At 49.3% G+C, this 18920-nt stretch overlaps 1 protein-coding gene across 14 annotated transcripts in view; it reads right to left on the bottom strand.

Annotated features, from left to right (window-relative positions):
* Positions 1-18920, bottom strand: part of Lrrfip1 (LRR binding FLII interacting protein 1) — a 128742-nt gene that overhangs the window by 50520 nt on the left and 59302 nt on the right. For 8 of the 14 annotated variants that reach the window (XM_032901611.1, XM_032901612.1, XM_032901616.1 and 5 more), the window contains exon 2: positions 10659-10745. In XM_032901611.1, coding sequence (XP_032757502.1) covers positions 10659-10745 — 87 coding nt within the window. Of the gene's footprint in view, positions 1-3; positions 55-641; positions 687-2071; positions 2120-6048; positions 6067-10658; positions 10746-18920 lie in introns of all 14 variants that reach the window. The other 6 variants (XM_032901619.1, XM_032901607.1, XM_032901609.1 and 3 more) reach the window with 1 other exon arrangement.

Here is an 18920-nt window from a genome sequence, read left to right as displayed (position 1 = left end):
GACCCTTAGGCTGCCACGACTACCCACGGACAAGCGCTCGTCTTCGTCAGAAGCCTAGTAAAAGACAGGATGAGAACACAACCATGAATGGAACCGTGAAGAAAGCTGCTAACCGGACTCCAGAGCAGTGAGTGGACCAGCTACTCTGAGGTTCCATAGGATGTGACCCCAGGCCCTCAGTAGGCCTCAGTTTGTCTAGGGCTGTTTATGGAAACACAGGATGCCACAGGTAACTTTTAAGGAGGGTTATTAATAAGCCTATTATAAAAAATCATCTACGGATATTTAACAATAAGAAAAGACATTTACAATGTCATGATAATATGTTAATAATAATACTTGAACATTTCCAAGCAAGGCAGGAGATAAAGTTTAGATAAAGTACCTAAACTTGCACATGGCCTTGGTTCAGTATTCAGTTTTTTGTTATATATATATATTTTTAAATCCCAAACAAACTTTCTTTACTCAGTGTAGCCCAAAATGCTGAAGGCTGCATTACGGTCTTTATCCAGGTAAAGAGCAGTTTACATCAACCACGGGGAGTTTCTCTCCAGCACTGTGTATCTATCTCAGCCACTAGCAAAACAAATAAGGCCCTGGTGAACTTGTCCCTTGCAGAGAAGGAGCGTGGTACTGACCGAGGCGTTTCTCCGGAATCTACGGGAGTAGCGCTCGCTGTCTTCCTACCAAAGCAAATGGAATGGCAGAGAGAGGTTAGCGACAGCAAGGCGGAGAGTGCTTAGAAACCCCAGAAGGTCCCGCTGCCACAGAATCTAGCATTTCTGATCTAAATGGCAAATCAGCATTCGCTGTTTCACTTTTGTGTAAAAACTCAAACTAAAGGACTGTGGGAAACAGCTCCTCTGGGGAGGTCCTTCAGAACTCAAATGACTGGCATAGTTCGTGGCTTTAAAAGCAATGAGAAAGCAATTGCTGGGGCAGAGAAGTGAAGTCTTCCTTTCTACCCCTACCCCCAACCTCTGTAATCTGGTTTTAAATCAGTTCTCTTCCCCTCAGGACTGACTCTCCTTCAGGGAAACAATTTTCCCAGAGAACCTCAGTGTGGATGTCACCCTGCTTGCTTTATGAACTCCGGGACAAACAGGTTTTTGAGTGTTATCTCTGGAAAGGGAGTGGGAGGTACAGAGTTGCTCACAGCTAATTAGCTGCTGTCCTTTCAAAGGGGCCTCCTTTTAACTGTCCTTAGGATTTGATGAGAAGACTCACATCTCAGGAACGAACACTACTGTGATCACTGACACAGGCTGAACACGATGAGTCTTTCAATAGATATTTATATCACACGTAGCATCTAAGATGGCAGAGATGGACTTGAATCTCCCTCAGGCTGTTAATGAAGACATTTCCAGGTCTCCAATGCCAGAAGCATGCGTCAAAGTCCAGGACAGCAGCCAGGATAGAAAGAGGTGGGTGGTTTAATAAGAGGCCTTGCTCTGGGGATCACCAGAGGGTGCTTTGCTCAGAGCTTTGCCACATGGGCACCTCTCCTGAGAGGCCTGAGGGCAGGTAGGCTGCCTGGGGCTGAGAGAGCCCTGGTCTCTCAGATTCTTAAAGAAAACAAAAGGAAAGCAGGGGTTTTCATGGGCACAGATGAGATAAGAGAAGCCAATGGAAGAGTGTGTGAACGTGGGGTTGGGGGTAATAGGGCAGCTGGCTGTGTATGTGGGAAGCAAACTGTCTAGGGCCTCTTCTGGTTCTAACTAGAACAGCGAGATGTTCTGCTGGTAACATGAAGATCTCTGGGAAGTTCTTGAACACAGGCACATGCCCAGCCCTGGGGATCTTCTGATGCAGAGAACTGGGGGAGTGGTGGCGATGGAACCTCACACAACACCAGCCTGCAGACATCAGCAGTCCCTGTCAGCAGATGGACAGGTCACATGCCTGGCTAGGCCGTTTCTAACAACACCGAACCAGATGCAGAATGCCCTGAGGAAGAACTCCGAGTATCAAATTACAGCGCAATAGGAATCTCCTGGCATAATTAAACTGCAGTCAGGATTAAATTATAAACCATTTAAGTCTTAAAATTATATTCAAGGCCTACCATCCACTGCTCGATGTCGCCCCATTTTGTGTCCAGCCCATAATATTTCTATAGACAGAAGGGAAAGAAAATTAGGCAAGAAATGAACAGTAAAGGCTTAGGAAACTGTTCCACCATGCTCTCCCGCATACACACACTCATGGAGACAGCATGCCAGGCACAGTGGCTATAGAACTGGGGTCTGCACAGAAGCCGTTTCCTGAGCAGTGATGTAGTGGCCTGAGATGAGGCCTGCCTAGCTGCTCTTTCCTTGCAGGCCTCCAGAACCCAGGGCAAAGTGCTCATCAGGCAGGGGTGGCCTTGCAAGATGTCAGGAAAGAACAGCTTGTGCAGAACCATAGTAGGCCTCTCTGCAAAGCCATTCATAGCTTTGGGGCATAATTGCAGGGGGAACAAACGCTGTCTACTAGAAGCCCAAGCTGAGAGCCATTCCATGCTGCTGTCCCAGGAAGGGGCCCCAGAGAGGGGAGGGAGAAGCACTGTGCTTAGCTGGTGTCTAGCTGCAGGTTCCTGCTGCCTGACATGTGCCCAGTGCAGGCTGGAGAACCCATGACTCCGGCAGATGTCTAGGACCTACAGAGCAGGCCTCTGCGTGGGAAGAGACCGTACAGCCAATAGTGCTCGGTTTTACCTACCTACCAAAGCCAGGATGGTCCCAGTTAGACCGAATTACATAGGTCAGAATGGCTTCTTCCATTGCTAGGGTGTGCCCAGGTTGGGTAAGAACCCAGGCTTAACAACCTGCTTGACCTTCCGCCTTCTTTTCTCCTCTATTTCCAGCAAGAAAATCAAGGAGCCGACAACAAACTTGTTGTCCCATTTTACACACTTTTAAGTTTATAATCGGAAATATAAACCCGGATACCAGAAATACAGGGATATCTTTAAATGGTTTTCTAATTACTCGAGCATGCTGTGGTTATATGTGGTTTAGTTTCATCTTGAAGGAGGACCAGGTTTTGGATACACGGATCCTGCCCCTTTCCTCAGAGAGATGATGGTAAGTAGAAAACCAGAGGGAAGGAGAGTTTCACACAGCCTTGAAAAGCCAAGCGTGTTAAGCTAGTGCAAAAAGCCACAGAAGCAGTCTTTCCCGCTAAGTTATGTAAAAAAAAAATCCATGTATGGAGAACCTCGGTTCTTAATTGGTGAGTCTCGACCCCCATGAGGGGGTCACAGATCAGAGACTTACACTGCGATTCACAACCTTGGCAGAATTACAGTTATGAAGTGACGATGAAATAATTTTATGGCTGGGGGGGGGGGTCACTACCACATGAAGAACCATATTAAAGGGTTTGCAGCGTTGGGAAGGCTGAGAACCACTCATGTAGAAGGTTCTGCAGGCTGAACCCATTGCACGGTTGTGACTGTGAAGATCAGAAGCCAAAATTATCTTTGCTGCCTATATTTCCTACTGAAGTCACTCATCCCCCTCGGTATCAGGCCCTTTGACGGTCTAAGTCTTTGAAATGTATTAACTTAGTAGATCTAACCTCTGATTGACAAAAACCTAAGAATGTCACCAACTAGTACCTAAAACCTATAATGAGATCTCACCTCTCTGCTCTAACCCACCTTCCTACACAGTTTTCCCACCAATGTACATGGAAAATGCCTTGATTTGTGACTTACTTTTGTCTTTGTTAACTCTAAAAAGCTGAGGTATTTGTGGCAACCTGAAATGGTCATTCATTTCTGGCTCAGAATAAACCCTCTCTTAGTCCCCTCTGAGTGAGAGCTGTCTTTTGCACTGACACTGATTTCTTTAGAACACACTGTTTGTAAAGGAAATCAAAGCAAACGCTTAAGGTGTCCAAGTCACATTTTAACTACAGTTCCAGCGGATCCCTTGTGCTTAAAGCCTCTTCTGCACTCAGCCAATGCTAGCTACACCCTCACCTCCCACAGCCAGATCCTAATTCATGTGTACTGTATGGCGCCTTTATTTCTGTCTGACCTTGATCTCTTGGTTAAGACAGGAGGAGCTAGATTGAAGCACAAGGTGCTTGGCCTTGAGAAACAGCCTTGAACCAGAGACCGGTTCAACTACCTGGACAGTGGCCACAGGACAGGCAGAAAACCCTCCTTGGCTCCTGTCCCTCATCCTTCCTTTCCCCTAGATAGGCTTACACAAACTACGGTGGGCTTCCAGGGCTCTTCAATTGTGCCCTGCATCTGAGCTCATGCCTGACAGTTCTCATAGCACATCTCAGTCCTGTCAGCAAGAATCTAACCCTAAGCTGAACAGGAAAGGGAAGGACGAGAGGGGAAATAGCCAGATCCAGGCCCTTTGCTGGGTCTGGGGCAGCGATGTCCTGCAGCCTCACTGGTACCTGTCAGAGTCTCCCTGCCATTCTAGAATCACTGGTACCTGTCAGAGTCTCCCTACCATTCTAGAATCACTGGTACCTGTCAGAGTCTCCCTGCCATTCTAGAATCACTGGTACCTGTCAGAGTCTCCCTACCATTCTAGCACTGGTACCTGTCAGAGTCTCCCTGCCATTCTAGAATCACTGGTACCTGTCAGAGTCTCCCTGCCATTCTAGAATCACTGGTACCTGTCAGAGTCTCCCTGCCATTCTAGAAGAGAGGGAGGCTGGCTTCAGTATCCATCCCCATACTGGATGCTGGGACCATGAAGACTGTACCTACTGATTCAGCTGCCTATCCACTGGACCTTTCTGCCTCTTCAGAAGAGGAGCTCTCCCACTTGAGGCAGGATTGGTTGGGCTGAGGGTCATCAGCCTGTAGTAGGCTCTGAGGCTCATGGTTAAGGGGCCTGTGTGCTCTCAACCGTGAGAGACTGTGCTCTGACTCTGGCTTTCTGCTTTAAGAGGTACAGCCATTCTAGGCAGAAAGCAAACGAGTGCAGGAAAAAAAACACAAGCTTTCCCACGGGAGAGACTCACACACAGAAAGGCTCACCAAGCCCTGTAAGCACTCTCGAGGACTAGTGGCACCCACTTCATCCTGGCCGAGCTGCATTCCATGGAAAGCCAATGCCCTGCCTGCCCTACTCACTGTCCTCGCTTCTGCGGCTGTCAGGGACTCTAAAGGACATCATAGGGCCTGTAATGCTCTCGTGTTGAGTGGGGAGGACAGCGGGAATTGTTCCTATAGTGTTGTGTTTTTCAAATTTGTATTAAGACTTTTAAATCTACCTCTAATCATCTATACTCTTTCATTCTCTTCTTCTAGATTTTTATCCTTTTCTGCCCTGAAACTTTTGATCCCTCTGTCTTAGCCTCCTAAGTGCTAGGGCTACTGTACCTGGCCTAATAACTAATCCCTCCATCCATCCCTCCATCTATCTGCCCATCCATCCTTCCATCCATCCACCCATCCACCCATCCATCCATCCATCCATCCCTCCCTCCCTCCCTCCCTCCCTCACAACTATCTGTCTGTCTGTCTGTCTATCTATCTATCTATCTATCTATCTATCTATCTATCTATCTATCCATCCATCCATATCTCTCCTTTTCTCCCCTCATTTCTTGAGACAGGGTCTCACTATGTATGTAGACCAGGCTCCAAATAACCACATAATCCCAGCATAGCCTCAAGCTTTCAGTGATCCTCCTGTCTCTACCTCCTGAGTGCTAGGATTACAGAAGCGCACTACTACACTTAACTTTAATATGTGGCAATTTACACAGGTATCTTAAAGTCATCTAGAAAAAAATCTTGTTTCTTTTAATATACAATTTTAAAAGCTTCTTCCAGTTCTAAAAATGTGGTTTGTGTTAGAACTTCTTTCTCCCTTGGAGACAATTTCCCAGTTCCTTGAGGCAAGCGGATGGGGGGATGTGTTCCATGCATGGCTGCTGCCTCGTGTTGGGAGACTGGTCCGTCTGACAGGTGCACAGAGGTGGACGTGAACACAGCAAGCGGAGTGCCCAGTGCACAGCAGGTGGCAGGGCCGGCAAGGGAAAAGCAGCACATGCACATTAGAAATGAAGGATAGGGCCTACCTTTTGGACTTGATAGATCTACAGAAAAGGACAGAAGAGACGGGGGTGGGGGGAGAAATAGAAATTTCAGTTAAATATGCAGGAACATGAGAACGGTGCTGTGACAACCAGAAATATGAACCAGAAACAGAATGCTGTACCACGGCAAAGCAAAGATTAGGGATTAAATAAAAGAGAAAACACATTAAGGTCTTCACTCATTTGGCGCTGTCTTAAACGATGGCTGACGGTCGCTCACTCCGAGGCGGCGACTGCAGAACCCAGGTTACCTAATGCAAATGCACAGCCTAGTGCCACAGCAGGGAATAGGAATTAAAGAAGAATTTTCAGACTTTAAAGAAGATGGGGGGGACACGGAGGGAAGGTGGCTCCAGAGGGAGTGGGAGGGGAACCAGAGAGGGGAATGGTGGGGGCTTCTGATCAAAATACATCATATACACATGTACAAAATCGTCAAGAAATAAACATGAAGTTATCTTTAAAAAGAAAACTAATATTTCACCAGAAAGTGTCCAATTTTAAGTGGGAAGTTGAACAGTCAGATTCAGATAGGACTGATAAAGAGTCTTTAGTATCCTGGTCCACGCAGACTCATAGGAGAGAAAATTCCAGCAAAACACTTCAGCCATGAGACTCTGCTAAAAGACAAGATGGGCTCCTTCTCCCCAACACAGTGCTTTACTTCAGAACCGCCTCTTAATTTCAGTCCCCACTAAGACAGGGATACTTGCATTCATTCGACAAACTGTGAGTCACGTCAGACCTTGCTAAGGGCCCAGGACTAGAAATCCCGCATTTGATTTATATGGGAAAGCACAGGCAAATGCAGTCAACGTTCAATTATAATAAACGCAGCACCTCCAACCAAAATGATAATCCAGTCGGTGGCACTAAGACACTTCTGCCAGCCCGAGCTCTCCGTCAAATCAGTCCAAGGAACCCCACGAGTTCCCAAAGAATGCCTACAGGCTCATCTTATCTGGTGAGCCCTTACAAAGGCTCAGATCCACTCAAGCAGCCCTGAAGCACAGCTTGAGGACGCTGCTGCGTTGGCTCCTGCCATCTCTGCGGCGGACGGTCATTACCTGAGGTACCTGGAGTACCCTGGGTCTAACTACAGCGCATTTCCCTAAGACCGGGTGGCAGAGCTGCACCCCAGAACTTCTGTCTTTCTCATATTTGCTCTCTGCATGCTCTGCAAGCTCTTCTGGGGGACTCCAACTTTGGCACGAGCTTGAGGCCTCCCCAGCTCGTCCAGGCTGCCTCAGCTCTGACCCCTTCCTCGATGAAAGCCATTCCCACTCAGCAGCAGAAAAAAGCAAGGATCATGTTTCCCAGTTTTATAACAAAATACCAACCCCACTGGCTAAACACTAGTCATCCAAAGCGGATTCATTTCTCCTTAATCAACAACTTAAAATGCCAGTGCCCTGGGCTATCAGATGGTATGAGCTCCCAGTTGGGCCTGATGCTGCTAATAATAGGATAGGGAGAGTGGCCGTGAGGGGCTGCGGTGTTGGGCTGGAAGCTTGGGCTGTCAGTTGCTCACTCTCCCTCCTCTATAGACTTGCCCGCTGTCACCGGTGCAATATGCATGTGCGTATGCATACATGTGTACCTCCGGGGCTAGGCCAGATCAAGGACAGCTAGAGCAACAGCTATTGCCTTTCTTCCTATGCGGTACCTGCTGACAGGTGTGCACTCTGTGGCCGGCAAATTCTGCCTCAAACGCAGCATGAGAAGATATCTGGTGTTCAAGGCCAAAGTCCTTCTGCTCGAGTCAAAGGTGTAAGGACTCACTAATTTCCTCTTGGTGGTGGAGGCTGCCATGCTCACAGCTAACTGCCCAAGGATTTGTAGAAGCCTTTTTAATATGCACATATGCCAATCAAAGCTGCCCACCAGTAAGAACGATTACAGTTTAAAGTATTACTCAGTAGATGCGTGTACACAAACCACACAACTCATGTTGCCCTGTGTAGGAATTTTACATCTTGGTGAAAGTCCCTCAGGACACCATGCTCACTAACAGGCATGAGCATGACAGGGGACAGCTCAAAGCCTCACCGTATACCACTGCCCTGAGTCTTTGGTTTGTCTCTAATAAGAGTTGAAACGGACAGCCGAGAGGCACATCGTGAGGTGGAAGGACAGTGGGATATGAAGGGCAGTCGACCCCCAGAGCAGCAAAGCACCCTGGGAATTTTGGCAGATCGCAATGGGTGGGCCTGGGACTCAGGATGGAATACCTAGCATCTATGAGGTCCCAGGTTCAATTCCCATTATTGCCAAAAGGAAAATGAGGAAGGAAGGAAGGAAGGAAGGAAGGAAGGAAGGAAGGAAGGAAGGAAGGAAGGAAGGAAGATCAAAGGGCCATGGGAGAACCAGGATGAGATGATAATGGAGGAGCCTAGGGCAGCAGCCTTGGGTGGGGGTGGCTCTCACAGGGCTCCTGACTCTGCAGATGATGGGAGCTACCAACCCTCTTTAACCCTAAGAGACAGCAGCCTCCAGCCCCAGAACTACCTTCCTCCCCATCACACTACCCCATGGCTCCCACAGTCCATAGGAAGGGCTAACAGGGTCCTACACACAGTGGGCCCACAAGTGTCTACTGAACAAGCAGAAATATTTCACAGAGAAAATGACAGCAGGTGGCCTGAGAAACTAGTGGGACTTGGTTATTAAAAAAATATTAAATATTCAGTTTCAGATAAGCTGCCCAGTTTGTGTGCTACAGTCAAGTGGGCGGAGGAGCTCAAGTTGGGATGGTTCCCTGGGCCTGGGCAGGGCCAGCTCAGAGGTAGGGTCTTTTCCTAGTTTCCATGTGTGGGTCCAGATACTTGTCTCTGGTGAGTTTCCTGAAGAAGGTTCCTGGTGGATGGGAGCAGCCTGACAGGTGTTTACTTGTCCTGATTCCCCTTAGGCCCACCTGACCCTTGGCCAAGAGACGGTGGAGAGGAAGTAACTTCCGTTAACTCGCAGTCCTGTTAATCACAGTTCATCTGGAAAAAGCCCAAATAATTAACACTAAGCTCAGGACCATCTATTTTCTGATTTTAAAAAGATAAACCTGCTTAGAAGGGAGGCAGATGCTGGGAAAACACCAACCCCCAAGCTTCTCCCAGGGAACTAAAAGAAAATAAAATTATAAAAACACATTCATCCCAGTACTCAGGAGGCACAGGCAGGGGGATCTCTATGACTTCGAGGCCAGCTTAATCTACACAGGGAGTCCCAGGACAGCAACACAGAGAGACCTTGTCTCAACAAACAAACAAAAACACTCAAAGTAGCAACTTCTAAACATAGAGTTGCAAAGACTAAAACATGCTACACTTTTTAAAATTTTTCATTTGTATTTGTAACCAGAAAGAAAACAGGAGTCATTTCCCAATACTGGTTTACTTTTTTTCTGCTCACAGCTTAGCATAAAGGAGACACTTGCCAAGCCTATCTACAGGTCACTTCCTGATCACCACAGGATAGGGGTGAGGTCCTCTCACTGTAGCGACCTTCCTGACTACCTTCGCCCACACTGGGGCTCTGGTACCCCTTTTAGGCTGTGGCTCCCAGCACTCTATGGCTACCCACACGCTACCTCGAAGTTTCCTTCCCCAAATCAAGTCTGGCCACATCCCCTCTTCTGTTGGTGTATTTCCTCCTTGGGTGGCAAAGTCCCCAGGCAGAGGACAGTGCACATCACAGGCCATGGCTCAGCCGCCCCTACAGCACACGTGACAGGTTTGGGCCTGGCTGGAATGGCGGAGGAACCTGCTGGTCTGAAGAGAAACAGAAGTCCCAAGCTTCTGTCTGAAGTTGCACAAAGGACGAACATTAAAGGGCTCATTAACAGAACCAAACCTGCATAGGAAGGACCACTCCGGCAGCTGGCTTCAAACCTTCTTCATGGCCAAGCCCTGAAACATGTGGCTGGAGCAAATACTCCCCCAAAAGGGATCATTTCCCCATTACAGGAAAGGTTGTGAAGAAACCAGAACCCTAACATACTTACAGAACCCACATTGAAAAGAAATTCTGACTCAAGTTTTTCAAAGCCAACAGTAGATACGCTGAAGGAGTGTGGGCACTGATGACCACCCCGCTCCCCCAGAACACATTATTTGTTCCTGTGGCTACTTATTCCAAAGTTTACACTAATCACTAATCAATACTATATAAGCCTCAAGGCAAAGTTTTTTTAAAGAAAAAAAGATGGGAAATTAAATTAAAGAAAATCATTTTGCTCTTTGCTGGTTCGGAGAGGATCCAGACCCTAATCCCCGCCGTTAGAAGCCAAACCCAGTTCTCTCCATCTCTTCTCAGCTAAAAATCTGTCCTAGGAACTGCGACTAGAGGGCAAGCTCACAGGCTGCGAGCATCTCTCAGGCTCCAGTAGGCCACCAGTTGGGCAGCCGCGCCCAGCATCCATGCCGTGTGCACTCCGGGGCTAACCTGGAAAAAGAACTATGGGAGCGCACACATTCCAATCAGGAGCAACCAACGCTAAGGTGGCAGTGACAAGAGAAGGAGATCAACAGCAGCAGGAACTCCGTCTTCACAGTCCTAACAGAGAGGGAGCCAACCTCAGAGCGCCCGGCCCCCGTTACCTCTTTCTGCTGCCGTTCCAGCTCCTTCATCCGGATCTCTCGAGCCTCGGCGCGGGCTGCACGCTTCGCTGCAAGCCTAGCCTCCGCCTGAAACAGACCCAGAAACCTTATTAGAGAACAGAGCAGGCAACTTCCGGGTACATAGTTAATGACACTGTAGAGAGAAAATCTTGTTTAGGGCTTAACAAGCACACCGTGTGATTTACAGATGCACTGGAGTGGCAGGGTTGTCAGGAGTAGGAAGAGGCGTGGCTGTGAGCCCAGGAGCTCCGCCCTCATCTAGTTTCAATTAGCTGGGTGGGGTCCGCCGAAGTCCAAAAACCTTACGTGGGAAATCTCAGAAATAAATGATTCCTATGTTTTTAAACACGTGCAACGCTGAGCCGCGTGATCGAATCGGGCACCGTTTCGTTCTGCCTTGCTCAAACGTTGCCTCCCTCTGTCCAGAGTTTCCACATCCTATGTACTATCTGCCTGTTAGTTACCGTCAACTCCAAGCCAGCAACAGCCAGCACCTGTACTGAGGATGCCAGCCCTCACTTTATGTAGCAATGGCCCCAACAGCACAGAGAGTGGTGAATCTGACAGTTTCCGTATGCCAGAGCCTAGAGGTACTTCCCTTTAATAAAGAGGTGAAAGTTTCTGACGCAAAAAAGGAAAGGGAAATCCTATGCCAAGACTGCCATGGTCTGAAGCACTGTAGTTACTGTCTTACTGTGCACCAATTAGAAATAAAGTTACTTCACAGGTACATATGTCTAGGAGAACAGCCCAGCAGAGTTTGGTATCGTCTGCTGTCCCCTGAGAACAGGAGGGCGACCACTGAGCCTAACTAAATGCCAGGTGGATGCTGCTCTGAGCGCTTCCTTTATGTCATGTGACACACTCCTCAGCACTGTCTGGTGTCAGAGCCAGGTGCTCCTACAGGGCCCCAGTCTGGCAGCCTCACAGACAGATCTACTCCGAGACTCCTACCCAATCCCTCTCGGCCACCCCCGATGCCCTATGACTGACTTCCCTCTTCTCTTCAATGGAGGAAGCTCAGGCTCTTCCGAAGCAACCAAGGGCACAGTGGAGGGCTCTGGATGGTAGAGCCCCCAGCCATCGGAACACGTCTGACTGGGCCAACCTAGGGGTCGTAGATGGCATTTCGTCCCCGTTGCACATCTGTAGACCGTGTGAATGTTCTTATCACGTGCATCCCAGCATCGAGGGAAGTACAAGGCAGTATGTTCCAGAATTCCGGTTCTCTGGTATCAAGTCATGCCTTCTGGGCAGGTAAGCTCCCTTGAAACCTGGTTAAGGCTCCCTTGAAACCTGGTCAATAATAATTCTTCTACCCCCGGCGCTGGAATTTTGCAATGTCTCGCTGTTCCCTGGGTCATTTTAAAACAGCGCTCTCCAGACAGTCCTCAGCTGGCTAGTGGGGTTGGCCAGTAAGTAGCAAGAGCCCAAGCATGTCTGACTTTCTCAGAGGCACACTCCATAGGAGATAAGATACTGATAGCTGTCCTGAATACTACCTCCCTGACCCGTATGTATGTATGCATGTATGTATGTATGTATGTATATACATACATATACACGCACACACAATATATATGTACATATATATATACATATATATATATATATATATATATATATATCAGAAGACAAACTGGTCCTTCCTTTTCCCTTCCTTCTCTCTTTAATTTTTTTCATTGTTGATTCTTTTAAATGACAACGTCTTACTATCTCCATAGCCCAGGCCAGCCTGAAAGTCACCATCCTCCAGCCTCAGGCCTCCCTCCCCCACCCCCCACCCCCGCATACCAGAATTTCAGGAGTTCACAACCACGCCCATCCCTGATCTCTTAATTCTAATCTAAGTTGAATTCTAATCTAAATTGAGTCACAAGGGATTTCTTTCCAACTTCCAAGGAATGGACTTCACGGCAGACTTTGTTTGTGTGACCCCTTATCAGTCCAAGCCCACGTCTTTCAAATCAAAGGGCAAGCAGCACCATAAACTGAGGCTTGGGCTGGGGCTGGAGCACAGTGGTGGGTTGCTGCCTCCTCAAGGCTGTACCAGAACTCTGGCACTTGGTGTCATTTTAAAGGTCCCACACCAGTTACATGTCCTAAGTGGGTACTTGGGGTCTGTAAGAAGAACCAAGGGCTAGGGGGTGGAGGGGGAAGGGTGAAGAATCTCCTTAGATTCAAGACCTACCCTTGCGTGAGAAGGCACATGGCCCTGGGCCTGTTAATTCCTTCCTAAGAAGGCAGAGACTAGGGAAGAGTTCTGACAGCAGTATTAGTCCATCTGCTTGGACAAGAAGGAACAAGGAAGGGTTTGCGGGAAAGACCAGGATAAGAGGGGGCAGAGGGAGAGAGGGCTTAGTTGTCAGAGTTCTAGAAAGGCCTGCGAGTTCTAGGAGGGCCATCAGGGCTGTGCTGACTACAGTGACACAGATGCTCTCTGTGTAGACACCTGCTTAGGAGTGGTGAACATGACGAGTTTCACTCCTGTCCCCACATAACATCAGATGGCAGAGAGAACTGTACAAATGAAGGGCTTTCATCCGCTGACCTTGAGTTGAGCAAAAAGAACACCCCTGCTGGGCTTAGATGAGGCCTCTAAGAGAAGGTCAGAGCAAGCCTTTTGCTGGGCTTGAGAAATCTGGATGCCATATAAAAGAGAGGTACGTGAGGGGATCCAGGGGCTGTGAGTAGCCCTCAGGTGACAGCCAGCAGGAACAGGGGCCACTACCCTACAACCTCCAAGAAAGTGAAGGATCTGGAGGCACACATGAGCTCAGAAGAGCATCCTAAGGTCCAAAAGGACCAGGCTTGGCTAGCTGTTAATGATAGCCCATTAGACCCGGAGCACAGCAAGGTAGGGCCACAGACCCCAGAGCTAGGAAGTCAGAGGAACATTACTCAAAGCTGCAAGCCTCTGGTTATTCATTACACACCAACAGATGACCTGGCTTCTGGGATGACATTTGCCCTTGTTGGCCTCCTCTGAGCTGGGGATGGTAGGTACTTCATACACACCCCACGCCAGGATGCCTGGCCAGCCAGCCCTTCAGCCCATCTGGATTAATTCTCGGCACTGAGCCAAAGTCCCTAAACAGGTTGCACATGCTATGGGTTCCCACTGGGGCCCAATTCTCATTGTAGGAGACGTTAGCGGAACATGCACCCTCGCTGGAGAGCAGTGGTACCAGAAACTGTAAAGCCACCAGCCCTGCCTTGAGGAGTCTAGGCATGGGCTGGCAAAGGAGCCACATGGATGAAGCCTGTTACGTACCAGCTTCTCCTGATACCAGGATTTAGAGGATTAGTCTGTAATTCAGTACATCTTCAGGTCCTTGTAAACTCCTCCACTTTCGGCACCCACATCTCTTACAGTGCTTACATGACTCGTGGGGAGACAGAGCCTCACACCGTACAGGAAGTGAGGGTAGTCATCTTGTTTCCTGGAACCTGCCCAACCAAACACCAGCAGACAGAGGAGCCAAACACGGACACTGATCCAAACCCTACATGTGACTGGGCATGTCTTCACGAGGTGAACCCCACGCTCAGTGGAGCTCGCACTAGCTTTGAGGCCAAAAAGAGTTAGCCAATGGCTCAGCGGTGTGCTTCCTCTTATTCTGGCACACCGCCAAGAACAAGCAGCATGCAGACAGGAGCTGGAGGATGACCGTCATGAATATGGCCCTACTGAGTCACCTGGGAAGGCTGGATGTGACCAAGTTCTGAAATGAACTGAATGAAGTACAAACCAGCCAAGGTCCACCGTGTGGCACCTGGCACCTGGGCCTCCAGGACCATTCCCTATGCACAGTGCAAAGCCTTGGGCTGTCCCCTTAGTGTGCCAACTGTTCAGGGGGTTCTCAGGGATCGGCTGCCTTGGGCAGGTGCTTCAGGGGTGTAGCACGAAACTTTCCTGGACAGATGCTTTACCAAAATACAAAACCATAGCATGAGGTCACACACAGGTTTACAACTCTCCAAGCACAACCTTTCACTTGCTGCTGGTAGCCTGTAGGGGGACTAGGGGGAGATTCCTGAGGAGAACCAGCCTCTGTTCCTCTGAACCAGGACCTGTTGCCTCTCCTCCCAGACCACTGGGGCTGAACAAGCCCCTAGCATGCTAGTGTTTTCCCAATGGCAAGAGGAACCTTGCTGTGTGGGAGTACATGTTATGCCCTGGGATATTAGACCCTTCCTTTTCAGAATGTAGGAAGGTCACAAAGGAAGGAGGGGGTGGTGGCGAGGAAGGACCAAACCCCAAAGCCATGTTCACTGGCTGCTGAAAAGTACACATGATTCTGTGGGTTGCTGTAGAACCGTCCAGGTATAAGCCCATCATGGTTCTTCATCTTGGTTCCTGGGCAGGGCAGAGGTAGGAGGTGACAGGTCCAGGTTCCTGTGACAAGCCACAGGCTTGCTAGCTTCTTGGGAACTCCCAAAGCTACTGGTTCAGAATGTGAGTTTCCTCTGCCCTTCTATGGGCTGTGGCTGGCACTCCCTTAGCAGCTGTGGGCCCAGGCTGGGAGCCTATAAACAGCTTTTAAATGGAGGCACTCCTGGGCGTGGGGACATCCAGAAAGGTCCCATAGATCACCAAAGCTACCTATGACAAATCCACAAAGCTGGTCTGACTCCAGACTCCTCTTGACACCCCATAAACCAGAATCAAATCCAAAGACACGCCTACTTGGATGAGACAGATGATCCAAGAGCACATCCACCCTGGTGACACACACAATCCAGGGACCCACCCATCATGGATGAAGCACGCAGACATCCAAGGACACATGCACACTAGGTAAGAGGATGGCAAGGAGGGCCCAAGAGGAGCACAAGTCTGACCCAAGGCCTCAGGTCTTCCATCTACTGCCCCTAATGCCAGCCCTGGCGCTTGCTGCAGGAGTCCCTTGGCCAAGTATCCTGTTCACTGGTCATCTGCATAAATTATTTCCACTGAAATAATATAGCCTCTGTGGGCTATGTAGCTGGATATGTGACAGCCTCAGGGACAGGCTGGCAGAAAGGTTTCAGAGAACTGTTTGAGAAGTCAGTGGAATATCTCGACTGTCGGTAAAGTACGCCCTGTAGGTGTCACTGAGCAGTCTCCCTGGTCCACACGAGTATTCCTGGGGCTCCTGACTGGAGTGCCTCTGGCCATGAAAGACTAGACACACGATTCGTAGTGTAGTGTGCTCAGCTAAGGTAGGTTGCAGGAGAGCCGCCCGCCCCTCACCTTCAGGAGTCCTCTAGCACTCAGGCTCTACTCATGCCAGTCCTGGGCCTTGAGGCCTTGCCTCAGAGGAAAAGTATGCCAGGCCTCTCCCACTCTGGACACAGCAACAGGGGTCCTACAAGAGTCTACGGAGAGGACGGAAGGATGTCACGGCTCTGAGGAAGTTCTTGAGAAAGGGGATTGAGTCAGTTTTGGTCTCAGGTTGCTTCCGCCAGCAAACCCAGGAAGCCTTAAGGGCCTGCAAAACCAGCTTCTTACCCCTCCATCCACAGGCAGACTCCCGGCACATGGTCCATAGGCAGCTCAGTCCTGCAGTGTACCTGGTGGTGGGATGCGACATTCTCCTCTTAAGTTTCAACAACTCCAGGGGAGGCTTAATAGAGAGACCTCTGGGTCACAGATAGATGAGGGGTTCCAGAAATACCGGCACCTCCTTGGTCTGTCTCCCATATAGACATGAGGCCCCATGGGTCTACTTGGATGTAAAGATGCCATCAATGGGGAGAAGTGCCCAGGCTAAGGACACATTCACTGAAGCCTCCGGGCTTTAGAGTTGGGTAGAATTGGCATCATTTCCATCTGGGCATGTTGCATCATGACACTAACTGCACTCTAGTGCGGAAACGTCTATTTCAGAAAAACTTCTAGGGAATCAGCAGCAATTCACTTGTGCAAGCGCATCATGGAGCCGAAGCCCAAAGTGGTACCCCCCCCAAAAAAACGCTGGGTTGGTTTAGAAACCGGCAGGAGCCTGCGTCCTGGTGTGATCCATCCCTGAGAGAAGGAACAAAAGCCTTCCGTGGGAGCTTGGAAACCCCGGTGTGCACCCACCCACACCCGCGTTAGCTAGCGTGCACGGCTGACAAACCCATGGTGGTTTCCAGACCGGGGTGGAGGCTGCAGAGTGACAGAATCCCTTTCCTGAGTTGCCATGGTTGCAGGAAGCAGCAGTAGCTACTGACTTTTGTTTCTAAGGAAACCCCCACAGCTTATATTCGGCAGGCTCTAAAAACAGTCTGCCATTGAGTGCAGCCAAGTGGGTGCGTGGTGGAACAGGAAAAGGCCGGCATTAACTGGGCACCTCTGAAACAGGGGCCAAGGCCGGCCCCTTCCACGGACTGCCTGCCCATGCCCCTTGGCTGGCACATGTGTCTCATCCCATTCTTTAAAGAAGTATCTTTCCAAAACCCATCTCCCCCGTGACGTCCCCAGGAGCAAGGGAGCTTGCTCTTGATGGCTGGAACTGTGAGTGAGGACACAAATCACTCTCTATTTTTTGATATAGGGTCTCTCACGGAGCCTGGGGCTCACCAGCTTGACCCAGACTAGCTGGCCTGCAAGCCCTAGGGAGACTCCAAACTCAAGCCCTTGTGCTTGAGCCCTAAGGTATTTTGCTGTGTCCCTGAGTGCAGCCTTCTGATGGCACTCAGCTGCACTGGGACACCTGCCCTCGTGGGACTCCAAGCTCAGGCCACAAGATCGATGAGGCCCCAGCTGGTTCCTCAGATGGCCGGAAGGGATGTAGGACATAGAGCTAAGGGCCAAAGCCTTTCTTTCTTCCTCTGTAGAATGTCTTTAAAAACACTATCAAAAATAACCAAGGTGAATGGCAGGCTCTGAAATGATCCTTTAGTGGAAAATCAGCTACGTTAGCTCTTAGCTAGTATTACACTGCTCTGTGCTTGAGGAACCCAGTAGGCAGACCCAGAAGCGCCCGAGGCTGAGTTGAGGAAGCGGAGTTCCTGGGTAGAGAGGGTGTCTGCAGTCCTGGCCTCGAGTGTGAATTCTACCACAGTTCTGGAACAATGCTTGCTAATTCAGTTGCAAACATGTTCAGAGGTCAGAATTAGGCAACACCATTTCTAAGAGGAAATAGGCTTCTTGGCTTACCTAACATACATGACGTCCTAGGTGGTATCTGGGACCAAGGGGGTCGAAGACAATACATACCACACTGGCATCAGCAAAGCCATGACTAAGGCCTTGCAGGGTTGACTGAAGAGGGCCACTTCCTCTTAAGTTAGGGGCTCCCTCCAGGGCCCTCCTCTAGGCTCTACACCCTCACCTCTGTCTGCTTCATGCTAGACTGCTCCCTGAAACCCACTCCTAAAGTTTCACCAACTGTTGACGCCGTTCTTTCTAAGAATAAGCCTGAAAACTGCAGACCCCAGACATGGAACAGCTTGTGACAACTTGCGGCAGACTACTGTCCACCAAGCAAAAACAGCTGCTGTCTTCCGAGAGCAAGCTGTGTCTGCAGGGCAGGATGGGGCTGAGTGTTGACATTCCTGAATGGGGAGGGGGCAGAGAGTCAACAGAGATCTCTACCGCTCCTCCCAGCCATTCCTATGCAATTCTGTCCCTAATTGCTCATGCTGTGGGGGCCTCAGGAGGAGCTAGAATATATAGGCTAGAGAAGGTTAATCTAAAGGGACTCCCACCTATGTGGCTTTAGAGAAGCCATCATTCATGCTGAGTAAGGTCTTTCCAGGGCCGGTGTTTTCCAGTCAGTCATTTTCCTTCACCCAGGATCTCTATACTTAAGCTAAATAAATTCTTTGGTTCCTGGGGTTGAATTTCAGTGAGATGGTAAATGGGACCTTGGGAGGAGGGGTGAAGATGTTGTTTACATCTCCTTAGGCAGGGAATTCTCACAACACAACCTTTCTTGCATTAGTCATTCCTGGAAACAGCTATGGAAGAAGCCCCATTCTCATTCAACGAACTTGTCAATCTGGGTTGGAGGAGGAGAGGCGCCACTGGATTTTCCAGATAAAGGCTTAAGTTCCAGTGGTGCGTGACTGACAGAGGCTTGGAGTGTACCTCAGCATTACCAGGGCCCCCAACGTTCAATCCCATAAGACAGAGTCACAGCAACATCTAATGTCAGTATAACTTGGAAAAAACAAATGCAAGACAGAGGCTCCTACCAATCTTCCATTTCCACTATCCCCTGTCTTAGAAAAAGAGTCCGGTCAACACCCTCTCCTGTGAAAATTACCAGA

Source organism: Rattus rattus, chromosome 4 (genome assembly GCF_011064425.1).
Source record: "Rattus rattus isolate New Zealand chromosome 4, Rrattus_CSIRO_v1, whole genome shotgun sequence".
NCBI classification, from domain to species: Eukaryota; Metazoa; Chordata; class Mammalia; order Rodentia; family Muridae; genus Rattus; species Rattus rattus.
The sequence above is the reverse complement of the archived record's forward strand: the minus strand, read 5'-3'. Positions and strand labels throughout refer to the sequence as shown.